Here is a 14,407-nt window from a genome sequence, read left to right on the forward strand (position 1 = left end):
AAAAAAAAAAGTGTACAAATGTGAAAAATCACAAAAGAATGTCAAGTTATACCATAATATATATAAAAAATGGATCCTCACTGAAAAAAAACATACTATTTTCTCTTTTTAAAGCTCCAGGCACAAAACCTCCAATTTAAATATATTCCTTAATAGCCAAAATGATATAAATCCACTTTGTGTTCACCAAATGCAAGCCCAGATATTAACTCGCAAAAGGAGCAGTGGCAAGAGCACTTGCATTGTTAATAAATAATTGTTAATATACACATTTACGATATAATTTGTTTTTTATAGCAGACCATCCCTCTGAAGAAGACCCCTTTTAGAGGGTTGAAATGCGTCTGTCATATTCTCACTGTCTAATCTTGCACAGTGCTCGTATGAAAAATGTGTCTGCATATGTACATCTCTTCTTTATTATTATTGCTTTTTATTATTTTTTGTTTATTATTTGTCCAGTGGAGCTCATGTTTTAAACCCATGTGCCATATGTTCTTATGCATTAATAAATATTGAAATCTTTTTAAATATTTCTTTACATCTATTTATTTTTTTTTTGCTGCCTAAAAACCCCACTATAGGGGAGCTTGTTCTATTTTTTGTTCTTACCAGGGGTGAGCAGCACTCTCCAACCTTTTTGGTAGTGTGTTTCTTCGCTGCTAGAGCACCTGCAAAAGGAGCAGCGAGTAGAGCTATGGGAGGGGCCCAGTAGACTCCACCCACTGCTTTCAGGAAAACTACAGGAGGGGGAAGAGACCAGACCAGTCATCCTTGCACAAGAAAAGAGCAGCAGTGACTGGTCTTTATTACAGGAAGCTCCTGTACAGAGGCAAAGTTTCACACTGGATTACTGCACAGAACTGAAAAGAATACACAAAGCACACCAAGATTCAAGCAAGTTTCAAGCCCAGGGTTCAGCTTTAAAAAACAGAAAGGGCCTACAATTCAGCACCATAAGGCAACCGCTGTTCACCTGAGTTAGGAACAAAGAGGTTTGATGGGATGGACATTGGTGCAAGCGGAGCAAAAAGATCAGCTGGCGGTGGCACAGTACTTGTTGGTTTGCTGCCACCCGGGTTTAACACATCCACATAGCGGCCTCTGGCACCTCCTGGAAAAGGAAAAAAAACCCATTCAGAAATACGTTATAACAAAGAAATCACCATTCCCGATTTGTCATATCAAACAAAACAAGCTTGGTTTATAAAATTCACATGGGCACGATATACTAAGTGGGGTCTTTCACTGGTTATACACTAAAAAAGTTCTAATTTATCAGTGTGCTAGGTTGAGGCCTATGCATCAATATCCCCAGAGCATCACTGTGATGCTTTCAGAAAATGATCCTTAACGCGCTATTAAAGCCAAAATCCAAACATTTAGTATATTGCAGGTTAACAATTCTTAGATGCAATGGCTGCATTTGTTTTTTTTTTTAGGCTCTCTTACATTTTCACATGGTAATCCTGCCAGTTAGTCTGTTTTTCAACACAACAAGCTGTCCTGAAGATGTAACAGTTGGAGGGTTGAGACAAACCATTTAACACTGACAGGGGTGCTTACAATCAGCTTTTATGTAAAACTTATTCCAAAAAAGGAACAAAACTGTTGCTGCAACTGCTTAAAAGGTGTTAGCTGGAGTTTGGCTTTGAAGTGTTAGGCCCCTTTCACACTACCGTTCCATTCAGTCACGCCTGTCAGTTTTTCAGGCGGACCTGAACGGATGCTCCATAGAGGCGACAAGTCCGCTGACATCCGACCCGCTCCGATCCGAAAAAGTGTGACGGAGCAAAAAGCTATTTTTCCATCAGTCATCGGATCAGGTGACGGACACTGCGGTCCCTCATTCGATCTCCCATAGGGGAGAGCGGCGCTGTGACAGGTCCGTCCCTGCGCAGTGTGCACAGACAGACCTGTCATCTTCCTGCTCAGCGGAGATCGCTCCGGCGATCCCTGCTGAGCAAGCGGATATCACTGATCCGCCCCGTGTGAAAGGACCCTTAGTGTATTTTAATCTTCTAGTGCAGGGATCTCCAAATTATGGTCCACCAGCTGTGGGAAAACTACACGTTCCATGAGGCATTGTAAGACATGACTAGGCATGATGAGAATTCTAGTTCCTGAGCAACTGGAGGGCCATAGTTTGGAGACTCCTGTTCTAGTGCATCTAACACACCTCTCCCCCCCAGACTGACACTGCTACTGTCCAAAGGTGTCTCTGTTGCTACTCCATCAATAGTGTAGTCCAGGGATATGCAATTAGCGGACCTCCAGCTGTTGCAGAACTACAAGTCCCATGAGGCATAGCAAGACTCTGACAGCCACAAGCATGACACCCAGAGGCATGATGGGACTTGTAGTTTAGCAACAGCTGGAGGTCTGCTAATTGCATATCCCTGGTGTAGTCTAATATAGGAGGTTTCTCACTGGCCGGATCAGTGAAAACAGAGGGGGGGAAAAGCCTATAAAAAAAAAAAAAAAGCCTTACAAAAACAAATGCAACCACATCTATATATTTGGTTTAATACAGCTTTAATGTAAACAAAAAAAATTGCTGTCTTTTGTACTTTCACAAATGTAAATTGCAAACATATAGTTGATTCTAAGGACACAGCACCATTTTAAAGAGCCTGTTCAGACAAGAGGATACTGTTACCTGCTCTGATGGAGAACATATTGACTGAAGGGTTTGGGGGAGCTCCGGGTCCGCCTGGTCCAGAGGAGCCAGACTGAGGTCTTTTCGGCATAACTGACGGAGGTGGAGGCAGGGGCTTGCTCTAAAAAAAACAGAACATATTGCATATTATATATAAATATATACACATACACACAGTGACATAGGTTTTCATGGCCATGTAAACAACGCCTACGAAACAGGCGCTATAGCAGCTGGCGCCGAAGGTACTACTAAATCAGAGGAACACAATTCCCTATTACCTACACATAACGACTATTCTCCCATCTGGTATAATAAAACACTACAGGAATTTTTGACTATACCGGACTCGGAAACATGGCGCAGAAGTGGAATTTTCTACCCATCACACTTACTGCCGGCACATTAAATCTAGAATTTTCACTCTCGAATCGCATGTTTTTCTGATTTCTACAGGTCCGACATGCAATTCGCTCCCAGTTTCCAGAATCATTACCTAACCCTACAATGACCATAGTCAAAAGTGTAGATCCCCAGAAATTATCAATATTCTATAATATGCTTCATACTCCCTCATCCACTAAAATAGCTTACAATATAAAATCAGGATGGGAGGGAGACCTAGGAATTCTGGACAACGAGGGCTTGAGTGAGGCATTGGACGCATGCAAAGCTGCCTCACCCAAGCTATCTGACAGACTGACCCAAACATACATCCTACCTCACACCTACGAGAATAGCGAAATTCACCCAAGGACAACCCTCCACATTCTACTACCTCCTGTGGCCCTGCCCCTACATAGAGGGTTTTTGTAAACAAGTGGTGGATTTTCTTCATGACAATATGGGATCTTCGCTGACCCCTAGACCCCAAACCATGCCTACTGGGTATTTTTCCAGACGCTGACAAATATACCAAAACATTTATGCAGGAGACCCTATTTTCTGCCTGGAAAACTATTGCTAAACTCTGGATGAGACATGTTTCCCCTAGACCCCTGGGACCGTTGGCTTAAAGTGGAGGGCCACCCTGAAAAAAAATATATATATTAAAAATTACAAAAAAAAAAAAAAAAAAAAATTTTTTTTTTACTTACCAGAAATGCCTGTTGCTAGGCACATAATCCTAATCTTCCTCTTCCTCCTCCGCGGAGATCTTCTTTCTTCTCTCCTCCGTGCGGCGTCTTCTGGGTAATGGGTCGCGCTGTGTTCTGGGAACTGTGTGTTCCAGAACACAGCGCGTCCCATTCACAAAGCACTGTGTGACTCGCGCATGCGCAGTAGGAAACGGGCAGTGAAGCCGTAAGGCTCCACTGCCTGTTTCCCTTACAAGGAATGGCGGCGCCGGGACCTGAGAGCCGAGGGACTGGTCGGCCTCGGGCGGCCGACATCGCGGGCGCCCTGGACAGGTAAGTGGGCTGATTAAGTCAGCAGCTGCAGTGTTTGCAGCTGCTGACTTTTTTTTTTTTTTTTTTTTTTTTTTTTTAAATGGCCCTCCGCTTTAATACAACAGACACGTATGTAGCAATGCAGAGCACAGCTCCTTCTCTCACATGCCACCCTACTGGACCTATACCATACAGCTCATTCTCTTCAAATCTGTATATTCGCAAATTATATATTGATACCCCAAAAGATCTACTGTATTGCTACATTGTATGCCGTCTTTATAATCGACTAGAGACTTCTGGCCATCACCTACGTGAGTAATATGTATAATAATAGTGCTGAATAAAAGACAATGTTTGTGCATTTGAACATTGTACAATCATTTTTTTGGGGAAAATAAAAACAAAATAAAATGCTGCACTGAGTTTTGTAATATCCATCAGCATAACACTAATGCTATGAAAAAAAAAAAACTCCATTATTTTTGTTTAAGACCCCTTTCACACCAGGGCGTTTTGCAGGCGCTATAGCATTAGAAATAGCGCCTGCAATCCGCCCTAAAGAAGCTGCACCATTGTATGTAGTGTGAAAGCCCCGAGGGGCGGTGCGCTGGCAGGACGTCAGAAAAAAGTCCTGCCAGCAGTTTCTTTGGAGCGGTGAAGGAGCGGTGTATTTACCGCTCCACCACCGCTGCTCCCCATTGAAATCAATGGGGCAGCGCTGTAATACTACTGGCAAAACGCCGCTGTTGCGGCGTATTGCCGGCGGTTTTAACCCTTTCGGGGCCGCTAGCGGGGGTAAAAGCGCCCCCCTAGTGGCCGAAATGCGCCGCAAATCAAGAGTTGCATTTAAGTGGATGCAGGATGGTGTGCCTGGAACATGTGGTACGTTCCATCCATACTTGGGGTGGAACATGTACCATGTTTCACAGCTTCTGCCTCCTCAACACCAATCTCTCTCCCCCCCCCCCCCCGATTAACTTTCCTGTGACAGCAGGTTGGGGGGGGGGGGGATCTCCTTCCCACGCCCGCTGTCAGAATTTAAAAACACAGCCCTTACAGGCTGCAGAGTAAATAAAATATTAATTGCACTTTATTACTTACAAAAAGACTTGCATTTATTATTTTTAGTAAAAGGGGAACTTAACCTTTAAAACCCTTATTGTCAGCCTTTTTTTCTGCATAGAATGGGAGAGAGCTAAAATGTATTAATTTTACTGTCTGTGACCCCATTAGGAAGATTTAACCTGTGTGGAGATGCAATCCCATGTCACAGGTACATATAAGCAGTATATGCCTGATTTTGGCAGGAATACTAATTACACACCTGTGGGCTGGGTTCATAGACATGCCAGGAAAAGAAGTCAGTGCTCAGACTTGGAGACAGCTCCGCCCGGCAGACAGGAAGTCTGGCCAGGAGGGTTCCAGTAGGAGACGGCTCCAGAAGAAAGACAGGGAGTCTCAGAGTCTAAGCCCTTGTACACACGGTTGGAGATTCCGACGGAATGTGTCCGATCGGACCGTTAAGTCTGATATTCCGACTGTGTGTGGTCTGCATCGGACTGTCCGACGGACCAAGTTTTCCAACTTGTTGGTTAAATTTTCCGACAAAATGATCCAATCGGACATACTCCGATCATGTGTAGAGAATTCCGATCGGACAAAGTGGCACGCATGCTCAGATCAAATTCCTACACCAAAGCTTTTGGCTACTAGCCTGAACGTAGTCCCATCGTAACGACATAACGTCATCACGTCGGATTTTCCGACAACTTTGTCCGACCGTGTGTATACAACAGTCTCGGACAAAATCCGACGGATTTGGTTGTCGGAATCTCCGACCGTGTGTACAAGGGCTAAGACTGCAGGTGACAGTCTGTGTGTATGTCTGAAGCAGGCAGGTGTAGCCTGTGACTAAAGCAGCACGAAGCTGACAGTGAGTAAGCCAGGAAGCTATCGTTTGTTTATACAGCGATGGTGGAACCCCCTGCGAGGAAAGATTACTGTTTGTTTGAACTTTTTCGTTTCCTTTAAATAAAAGTGGGCTGCCATGCCCTAAAAACTCAAGTCTGGAGTGGCACGTTTCTGGAAAAAAATCGCATGCACCACTTGAACCTAATCACCCCGGATCGTCACACCTGAGACACAGGAAATAGAGGAAGTGGTTGTCAGAGACAGAATAGCAGACACCAATAAATATGGTGTTCTAACACTCACACTAATTTTGAAGAAGAAGATACAGTGCCATGGCATTAGATATACAAAATACCTAAACAATCTATAGCCCAACGAGAAAAAATAAAAAAATATACTAGCAAAGAATAATCTTTGCTCTTGTTTTAATACATTGTTGCTATTCCATACACTCCATAGGATTACTCAGACCTGGAACCGCCAACACGACATCAAAAACCCAGAAAACTGCTGTCCACTCACCTCTTCTCCCTCAGGCTCATCTAGGTTCACCCAGCGCTGTTTGTTCTCATCCCAAACGATCTGCAATATAGATTAAAAAAAATTAGCTTGCTGTGCAACTTGGAAAACTATTGGTAAAGAAAGTAATTTAAAAGCTGAAGTGTAGGTACTGTTTTTTTAATGCATAGGTACATTGGTCTGGCTGTGACCAAAAGTATGCATGTGTCTTACCTGGAAGCAGGAAGCCACTTGTAGGCAGTGCTACTACAGCGATCACTGCTAGTTTCCGGGTCCCGTTCTGAGCGAGTGACTGCCTGTGTTCATTACAGACTAGGGCAGCCGCTTACTCAGAATGAACAGCATTCAGAGAATACATTGCACTTTTTTTTTTTTTTTTTAAGAAATGGCGCCTGTGCCAAACAAGTGATCCCATGTTCACCATGCCGCAGAGCAGCTGCTTGGAACCGGACCCGGAATCTAGAGGTGATCACTGTAGTATGTACCGCTTTCAGAGGGTATGGTAGATGTACATGCATATTCACATTAGTTCAAGCTGGACCAATCCAACCATGCAAAAAAAAATAAAAAATTACATAAACGTTACCTTTAAACTGTTATATGCTTATCAGAATATTTAACATACTTCCTCCCATACAACAGAGATGCAAGAGATGGAATGGGAACACACCAGTAGCAGCATGATGCGCGAAATTGCAAGGAGGACAGTTATAAAGCCAAGAACAATAGTAATGACATAACACTGGAGTACAAAAAATATAAGGTGGCAAAGCTACTATGAGACCATCAAACTTTAGCTGCTGAATTTAGCATCCATTTAGTAAAACTGAGAATGCAGACTGCCTTGATAAACTTCTTAATGGCTGCAATAGTTGGATGAGGCTGGGAAATTCATAAAAATCGCAAAAACTATGGAATTCAAAATTCTCAATAGGCAATGCTTTAAAAGCATTCACAAGTTTTCAGTTCAAGGATAACAATTATGGCCCTAGAATTATTGCAATGACTGACATTCATGGCGATACCTCACATGTGTAGCGCAATTTATATTTACATACATGCCCTACATTATCACTGGTGTGTATACAGGGGTGTTTTTACACATGAGCCAGGGAATGACAGCTCTGAACCCAGAAGTAACGCAATACATGGAAGAGGGCCATGAGAGCTCAGGAACCACCACAAGTCATGGCAATAAGAGAAAGCTGCACCTTCAGAGCCCCATAAAAGTGATTTGGTGGCTCTAGAGCCTGATCACTTTTATCAGACATCCAAATCGGCAGCTCTAAAAAATAAAAAAAAAAACACAACATGCTCCTAGCTGCAGCAGCAGCATCCCTAAGCTTCCTTTTCCCCCTTGAATACCAGAACTTTTAAAAACCTACCATTAGTAGAAAAGGGGTTAATACCTGTAATGACAGTATTCTGTATATGAATGGCTTTTTTTAAATCGCATGCCTTTATTCATATTTTTCTAAACATCTAGGGCCTCCTAGGCACCCAGGATGTGTTCAGGACCATGCGCCCACATGGATATCACATTGGAAGCAGATCCCAGGCAGTCACTGCATCCCAATAGACTGCAACAGGACTGCTGGCACGGAGATGCATGTAACAGCTGTGCATCCCTATTCCGTTCTAAGGCTACCATAAAAGAAGGACATCCTATTTCACACCTGGATTTTAAATAATGGTCAGGATTACAAGAAAAAGAGATTTTAATAATTGATAGTTTTAACCTTCAGGAGCCCTGATGTAAGGTAAGTTATCAACCCTAGGTTGATAAAGGTCAGTCTGAGATAGGAGCCTTAAAAATTAACAATGGGGTGACAATTCTGTCTAGAAGGCTACACTATAGGAAAAAAAGAAAAAAAAAAAAAAAAAACTTAAAGCGGGAGTCCGCCGTTTTTTTGTTTTTAAAAGTCAGCAGCTACAAATACTGCAGCTGCTGACTTTTAAAATAAGGACACTTACCCGCCCAGCGCACCCGCGATGTCAGCACTCAAAGCCGATCTCTCGATCGGCTCTTGGGTGCTGCTGCCGCCGCCATCTTTCGGCATGGGAATCCGTAAGTGAAGCCTTGCGGCTTCACTTCCCGGTTCCCTACTGCTCATGCGCGAGTCGCGCTGCGCAATAAGGACGGTCCCCGCTGTCTCTGGGATCTGTGTGTTTCCCGGCAGACAGCGGGGGACCCGCAGGAAGTGGCGTAAATACCCACAGATTCTGTGGATATCTATGCCGGAAGTGGGTGCAAATACCTGTACTATACAGCTATCTGCACCCCCCTCCCCCCTGAAAGGTGCCAATTGTGGCACCGGAGGGGGGCGGGGGGGGGTTCCAATGAGCGGAAGTTCCACTTTAGGGTGGAGCTCCGCTTTAAGTCTGCATATTCAGATTCTTACAAATGCTTATTCTTCACCATCTTTCTCAAAACAGATAAAAAAAAAAAAAGTAGAATTTGGTGTACTCCGGTTATGAAAAGAAAGGGCAACTTGCATAAAACAGCAAAATAATTCACAGCGCCATCAAGAGGCACTAACATGCAAAAATACAAAATGCCAGAAGCTCATAGCTTCATCTAGATCTAACCAAACTTCACAGATGCTCATGAACCGAGTGGTCACTGCACTGTGGTCACTGCACTGTGGTCACTGCACTGTGGTCACTGCACTGTGGTCACTGCACTGTGGTCACTGCACTGTGGTCACTGCACTGTGGTCACTGCACTGTGTGGTTCCGTGTTTCGAGGGAAATTACTACACTAACATCTCTGGACACCCCAGCAAGAAAAAGACAACCTGAAATGGATGTGGTATTTATTTATACAATCACAGCAGGTGTCTCGCAAATCAGATGTCTTCATTGACCACCATAAATTTACTGCACAATTGATTGCACCCGATTAGGTGTCTTCTAGTTATTATAGGATTACTGTATAGTTTGGAATTTAGTGGCACTAAGACAAGAAAAGAAGGGATGGAATTACAGACAAAGCACAGAATGTCAAAAACGGCTATAAAGTGCTTATAGCTGCACACAGAGCGCTAAGAAGCAAAATTTCTTACAGACTTATTCCTGTCATCAGGTAAGTGGGCTTCGTTCTTTCCTTTTCCCATCAGCCAGCCAATTTTCAAAGGAAACCAACTTCTACTGCCCTACAAAACGGTTTAGAGAGAAACAAGTGTGAGAACTACAGGCTTGGAATGTGCCAACTAAACCCGACTACGATTAAAATGCTGTATGTAAGTTTTCACCCAGCTTCCCCTGGGCTGCCATTGACCCTCAAGTGATGTTCATTTTTAATGTTAATACAATTTGAGAATGACCCCGATGTATTCAATGGGGTTTCGTTTGAGACAGCCCTACCTCAAAAAAAGAAAAAGAAAAAGGACCATGGGTTTCCAACAAACCGGTATAGTGAAGGAGAATAAAATAAGGCAACAAAAGCTGCTGTAGAAGAAGCTATGTACTACAGTGTTAAAAACATACTTTAGATATGCCTTTGCCATTTTACCATATTTGAAAATATATATTTGGAAGAAAAGGAAAAAAACCTAATAAAATTTGTGAAAAAAAAAAAAAAAAAAAAAAAAAAAAAAACAATCAGCGCCAAAATAAAGGACTTCCTCCTATAACAGGGTAAATGTGTGAAATCACCACACCAAATTCAATATTGTTTTCTAAATAGTGCAGAGATGTGTCTCATTAAATAATGTGCATAAAAAAAATTTATATTAAACATTTCATGATCAAAAAAACAAACAAAAACAAAAAACAAACGCGTGTCGGAATCTAATTGGCCTTCATCAGTAGAACCTACTGATGAAGGCCAATGAGATGCTGACACTCGTTTAGAGTGAAGGTTCGTGAGTGATGATTTGAGACATGCTGTTTTAAAGTTTTTATCTTGTAAGTGGATTTGTTTTGGGGGCTTTTAATAAACAAGAAACAACAAACACAAGTGCCATAGTGTACTCCGTTTGCCTGTCTATAACCTACAGAAGTAATAGTGTGATTGAGCAAGTGAAGGAAGGTTCATCTGACAGCAATACATATGATTACCCACAGAGGAGCAGTTTGGAGACTGTAGGATTACCATTGGAGAGTGAAAGTCGATCCATTGTGGTGGACACGACAAGTGATTTGTTTATGCTTTTAGATCCATCTTTGAGGTGAGCAGGCACTTTAGCTGGTGGAGGCGCACTGGATATTGGTCCTTTTGAGGACAAACACACACCACGGTGATTGTTTTTTCAAATTTTTTTTACATTTTCGTTTTTTTTTTATCATAAAATTTTTAATATAAATTTTGTATGCACATTTATTGAAGACACAGCTCTGCACTATTTAGAAAACAATATAATAAAGTTTAAGGATTTTAAACCTTTACTTTCAATGGTAGAAAAGCCCTCAAGTACCTTCCCTCCTCGGCATTGTGCTCGTCACCTAATATCCTAAAGTATCTATGGGAATTTCTTTAACAATAGTTCCACTTAAATACCTACTAAGGAGTCCGGCATAGACTACTGGAAAGCACTTACCCCTTGTGATGGGTAATTAGCCTTAGGTTCTTTCTTGGCCTCGGACCTTTCTGTTTCAGGAATGGATGGAGGAGGGGGTGAAGGCTGAATACCTATAGAACTCCTTCTGGTTGATCCAATAGAGTGGGTAGAGGACTCAGAGGTGGTCCGAGTCCGTCTCTAAGAAAAAAACAAAAAAAAATTCAGGCTTTAGAACAACATTAGTGAATTATGTGAGCATGGCAAACCTGACCTGCAGATACCAGCACATCGATTTCACCAAACCAATGTATTCCTTAGACCAGGGATATGCAATTAGCGGACCTCAAGCTGTTGCAGAACTACAAGTCCCATGAGGCATAGCAAGACTGACAGCCACAAGCATGACACCCAGAGGCATGATGGGACTTGTAGTTTTGCAACAGGTGGAGGTCCGCTAATTGCATATCCCTGTCTTAGACATAAAAGGAATTTCTCCGGTCCTGATAAATGGCTACAAAACACAGAGGTAGGATAAGCCTTTCTCCTGTTTAACCGGTTAAGGACTGCCTCCTGAACATTTATGTCAGCAGAATGGCATGGCTGGGCACATCAACGTACAGGTATGTTGCTCTTTAAGTGCCCAGCTGTGGGTGGCGCACGCACCGCCGGCGGCGAGCTCACGACCCAGTCCTGAGCTCCGTGGCCACGGGACCCGATCGATGCTGATGTCCCGCGATCAGGTCACAGAGCTGAAGAACGAGGAGAGAACTGTGTAAACAAACCTCTCCCCGTGCTTCCTAGTGTGGCTCTTACAGATCGTCTGTTCCCTGTTATAGGGAAAGACGATCAGTGACGTCACATGCCAAGCCACGCCAAGCCATGCCAAGCCATGCCAAGCCCCGCCTCAAAAAAAAAAAAAAAAAAAAAAAAAACACACAACCACTAGGGGGCGAGGAGGGGTTAACTCCTTCACTGCCAGTGTCATTTACACAGGAATCAGTGCATTTAAATAGCACCGATTGCTGTATAAATGACAATGGTCCCAAAAATGTCCGATGCGTCCGCCATAATGTCGCAGTCACAAAAATTGCTGATGGCCGACATTACTACTAAAAAAAAAAAAAATTAATAAAAATGCTATAAAACTATCCCCTATTTTGTAAATTGTTTAGCTTTTGCGCAAACCAATCAATTGCGATTTTTTTTTTACCAAAAATATGTAGAAGAATATGTATCGGCCTAAACTGAGGAAAAACTTTTTTATATTTTTTTGGGGATATTATAGCAAAACACAAAAAAATATTGCATTTTTTTCAAAATTGTCACTATTTTTCTTTATAGCGCATAAAATAAAAACCGCAGGGGAGATCAAATACCACCACCACCTCTATTTGTGGGGAAAAAAGGACGCCAATTTTGTTTGGGAGCCACGTTGCATGACCGCGCAATTGTCAGTTAAAGCGACACAGTGCCGAATCACAAAAAGGGGCCTGGTCCTTTGGCTGCAAATTGGTCCGGGGCTTAGGTGGTTAAAGGTGGTTAGGCTGTGAAATTCTGATGCCACTTTTAGTTATACAGCGACAGCTGAGCCTGTTGCACCCCAACTCTCCCTAAGCCCTGAATCCTGCTATTGTAACAGCAAAGATGTGGCAGGGCTAAAGTGGGCATTGTTGTTTTGCATTTTCAAACCTACATAAGAAGCATTAATAGTTCAAAAACAACCTCCCTCGATGCCACAATCTTACTTGCTTTAACCACCTAAAGCGGAGTAGCACCCAAAAGTTGAACTTCCGCCTAATTGCTTCCTCCTCCCATCCGGTGCCACATTGGGCACCTTTCGGGGGGGGGGTTAATGGGGACCTGCACTTCACTGCATTGCACTTTGCATATGCGCACCGGGGAATCAGCCGTGAAGCCGAAAGGCTTCATTGCCGGGTTCCCTTACCTGGAATGGTGGCGGCTGCAACCAACAGTCGACATTGCAGGCTCCATGGACAGAGAAGTGTCCAAATAGTAAAAGTCAGCAACTACAGTATTTGTAGCTGCTGATTTAAATCGTTTTTTCCCCCAATTGCAGAACTCCACTTTAAAGACCACCTAATGGCAGTTTTACTGCTACAGGGAAGAACTCTTGTGCAGAATTGCGTATGTATATATATGTGTATATATATGTATATGTGTGTATATATGTATATATATGTATATATATGTATATATATGTATGTATATATATATATATATATATATATATATATATATATATATATATATATATATATATATATATATATATATATATATATATATATATATATATATATATATATATATATATATACATACACACACACACACACACGATTCTGCACATCCACCTGCCGGGGCAAGGGGACGATTGTGTGTTCCTACAAAACAGGGAACTAAATCCATCTCTTGCCTTAGTGAAAGCACCTAACAGTACACAAAAACACTGTCTGGGCTCACAGTTAAACCCCTTGATCGCCCTAGATGTTTAGCCCCTTTTCAGCAAGTGATTTTAGCACTGATCATTGCATCACTGGTCATTAGTATCACTATCATTGTCATGTATCATTAGTTATTATTATCATTATATATCATCATGTATCATTAGTGTCACTGGTCTCAAAAAAATTTCAAAAGTGTCAGTAAGCTGCCGCAATATTGCAGTCCCGCTAAAAGTCGCCGATAGTCACCATTAGATTAGAATAAAAATTCCATAAATATACACCAGTTTGTAGATGCTTTAACGTTCACGTAAATCAATCAAAATACACTTACTGGAAATTAAATTTTAACAAAAACATGTAGCAGAATACATATTGGCCTAAATTTATGAAGAAAGTTTTGATTGATTTTTATTTTCCCTTTTTGTATGGGATGTGGTTTATAGCAGAAATATATATATATATATATATATATATATATATATATATATATATCCTGTCATGAAGGGGGGGTAAATTCTTCAGAGGTCAAGTGGTTAATATAGGACAGAAGGATGAACACATCTCTCAAATTCTGATCAAGAACATTCATGGGACCAGAAAACTAAAAAGGAAAAAAAAAAAAAACTGTCCTGGCAAAAGCAACATATTCTCTACCCCCCTTTTATGCAATCTTACCATGTGAGATGACGACTGGGACACAGTCCTAGATCTCTGTCCAGGGGCCTGTTAAACCAAAAGAATTATCTTTATTAAAAGACACAAACCGAGATCTGTTATTTTCTGTCTATATGTCAGCCATCACTCCTCATAGTACAGAGAAAATCAATGAAGTTTCCACCTAATGTACCATAAATCGGAAGCATCCAGTTTACTTCTCCTTTTACATGAATATGTCTGTACACACAGACAGCGATAAACAGTCACAGAGCATACTTGCATAACATTAATCTGCCCATG

The 14,407-nt window shown here is 42.0% G+C and overlaps 1 protein-coding gene across 8 annotated transcripts in view; it reads right to left on the reverse strand.

Moving 5' to 3' along the window:
* SEC16A (SEC16 homolog A, endoplasmic reticulum export factor) overlaps positions 1-14,407 on the reverse strand; it is a 119,682-nt gene that overhangs the window by 18,902 nt on the left and 86,373 nt on the right. For 6 of the 8 annotated variants that reach the window (XM_077468244.1, XM_077468222.1, XM_077468225.1 and 3 more), the window contains 6 exons: positions 14,126-14,173; positions 11,022-11,180; positions 9,546-9,635; positions 6,484-6,543; positions 2,660-2,780; positions 977-1,114 (listed from right to left, as the gene is read on the reverse strand). In XM_077468244.1, coding sequence (XP_077324370.1) covers positions 977-1,114; positions 2,660-2,780; positions 6,484-6,543; positions 9,546-9,635; positions 11,022-11,180; positions 14,126-14,173 — 616 coding nt within the window. Of the gene's footprint in view, positions 1-976; positions 1,115-2,659; positions 2,781-6,483; positions 6,544-9,234; positions 9,437-9,545; positions 9,636-11,021; positions 11,181-14,125; positions 14,174-14,407 lie in introns of those variants that run through there. The other 2 variants (XM_077468227.1, XM_077468236.1) reach the window with 2 other exon arrangements.

This window comes from Lithobates pipiens, unplaced genomic scaffold (genome assembly GCF_037356315.1).
Source record: "Lithobates pipiens isolate NorthernLeopardFrog02 unplaced genomic scaffold, aLitPip1_a1.2 Scaffold_11, whole genome shotgun sequence".
Taxonomy (NCBI): Eukaryota; Metazoa; Chordata; class Amphibia; order Anura; family Ranidae; genus Lithobates; species Lithobates pipiens.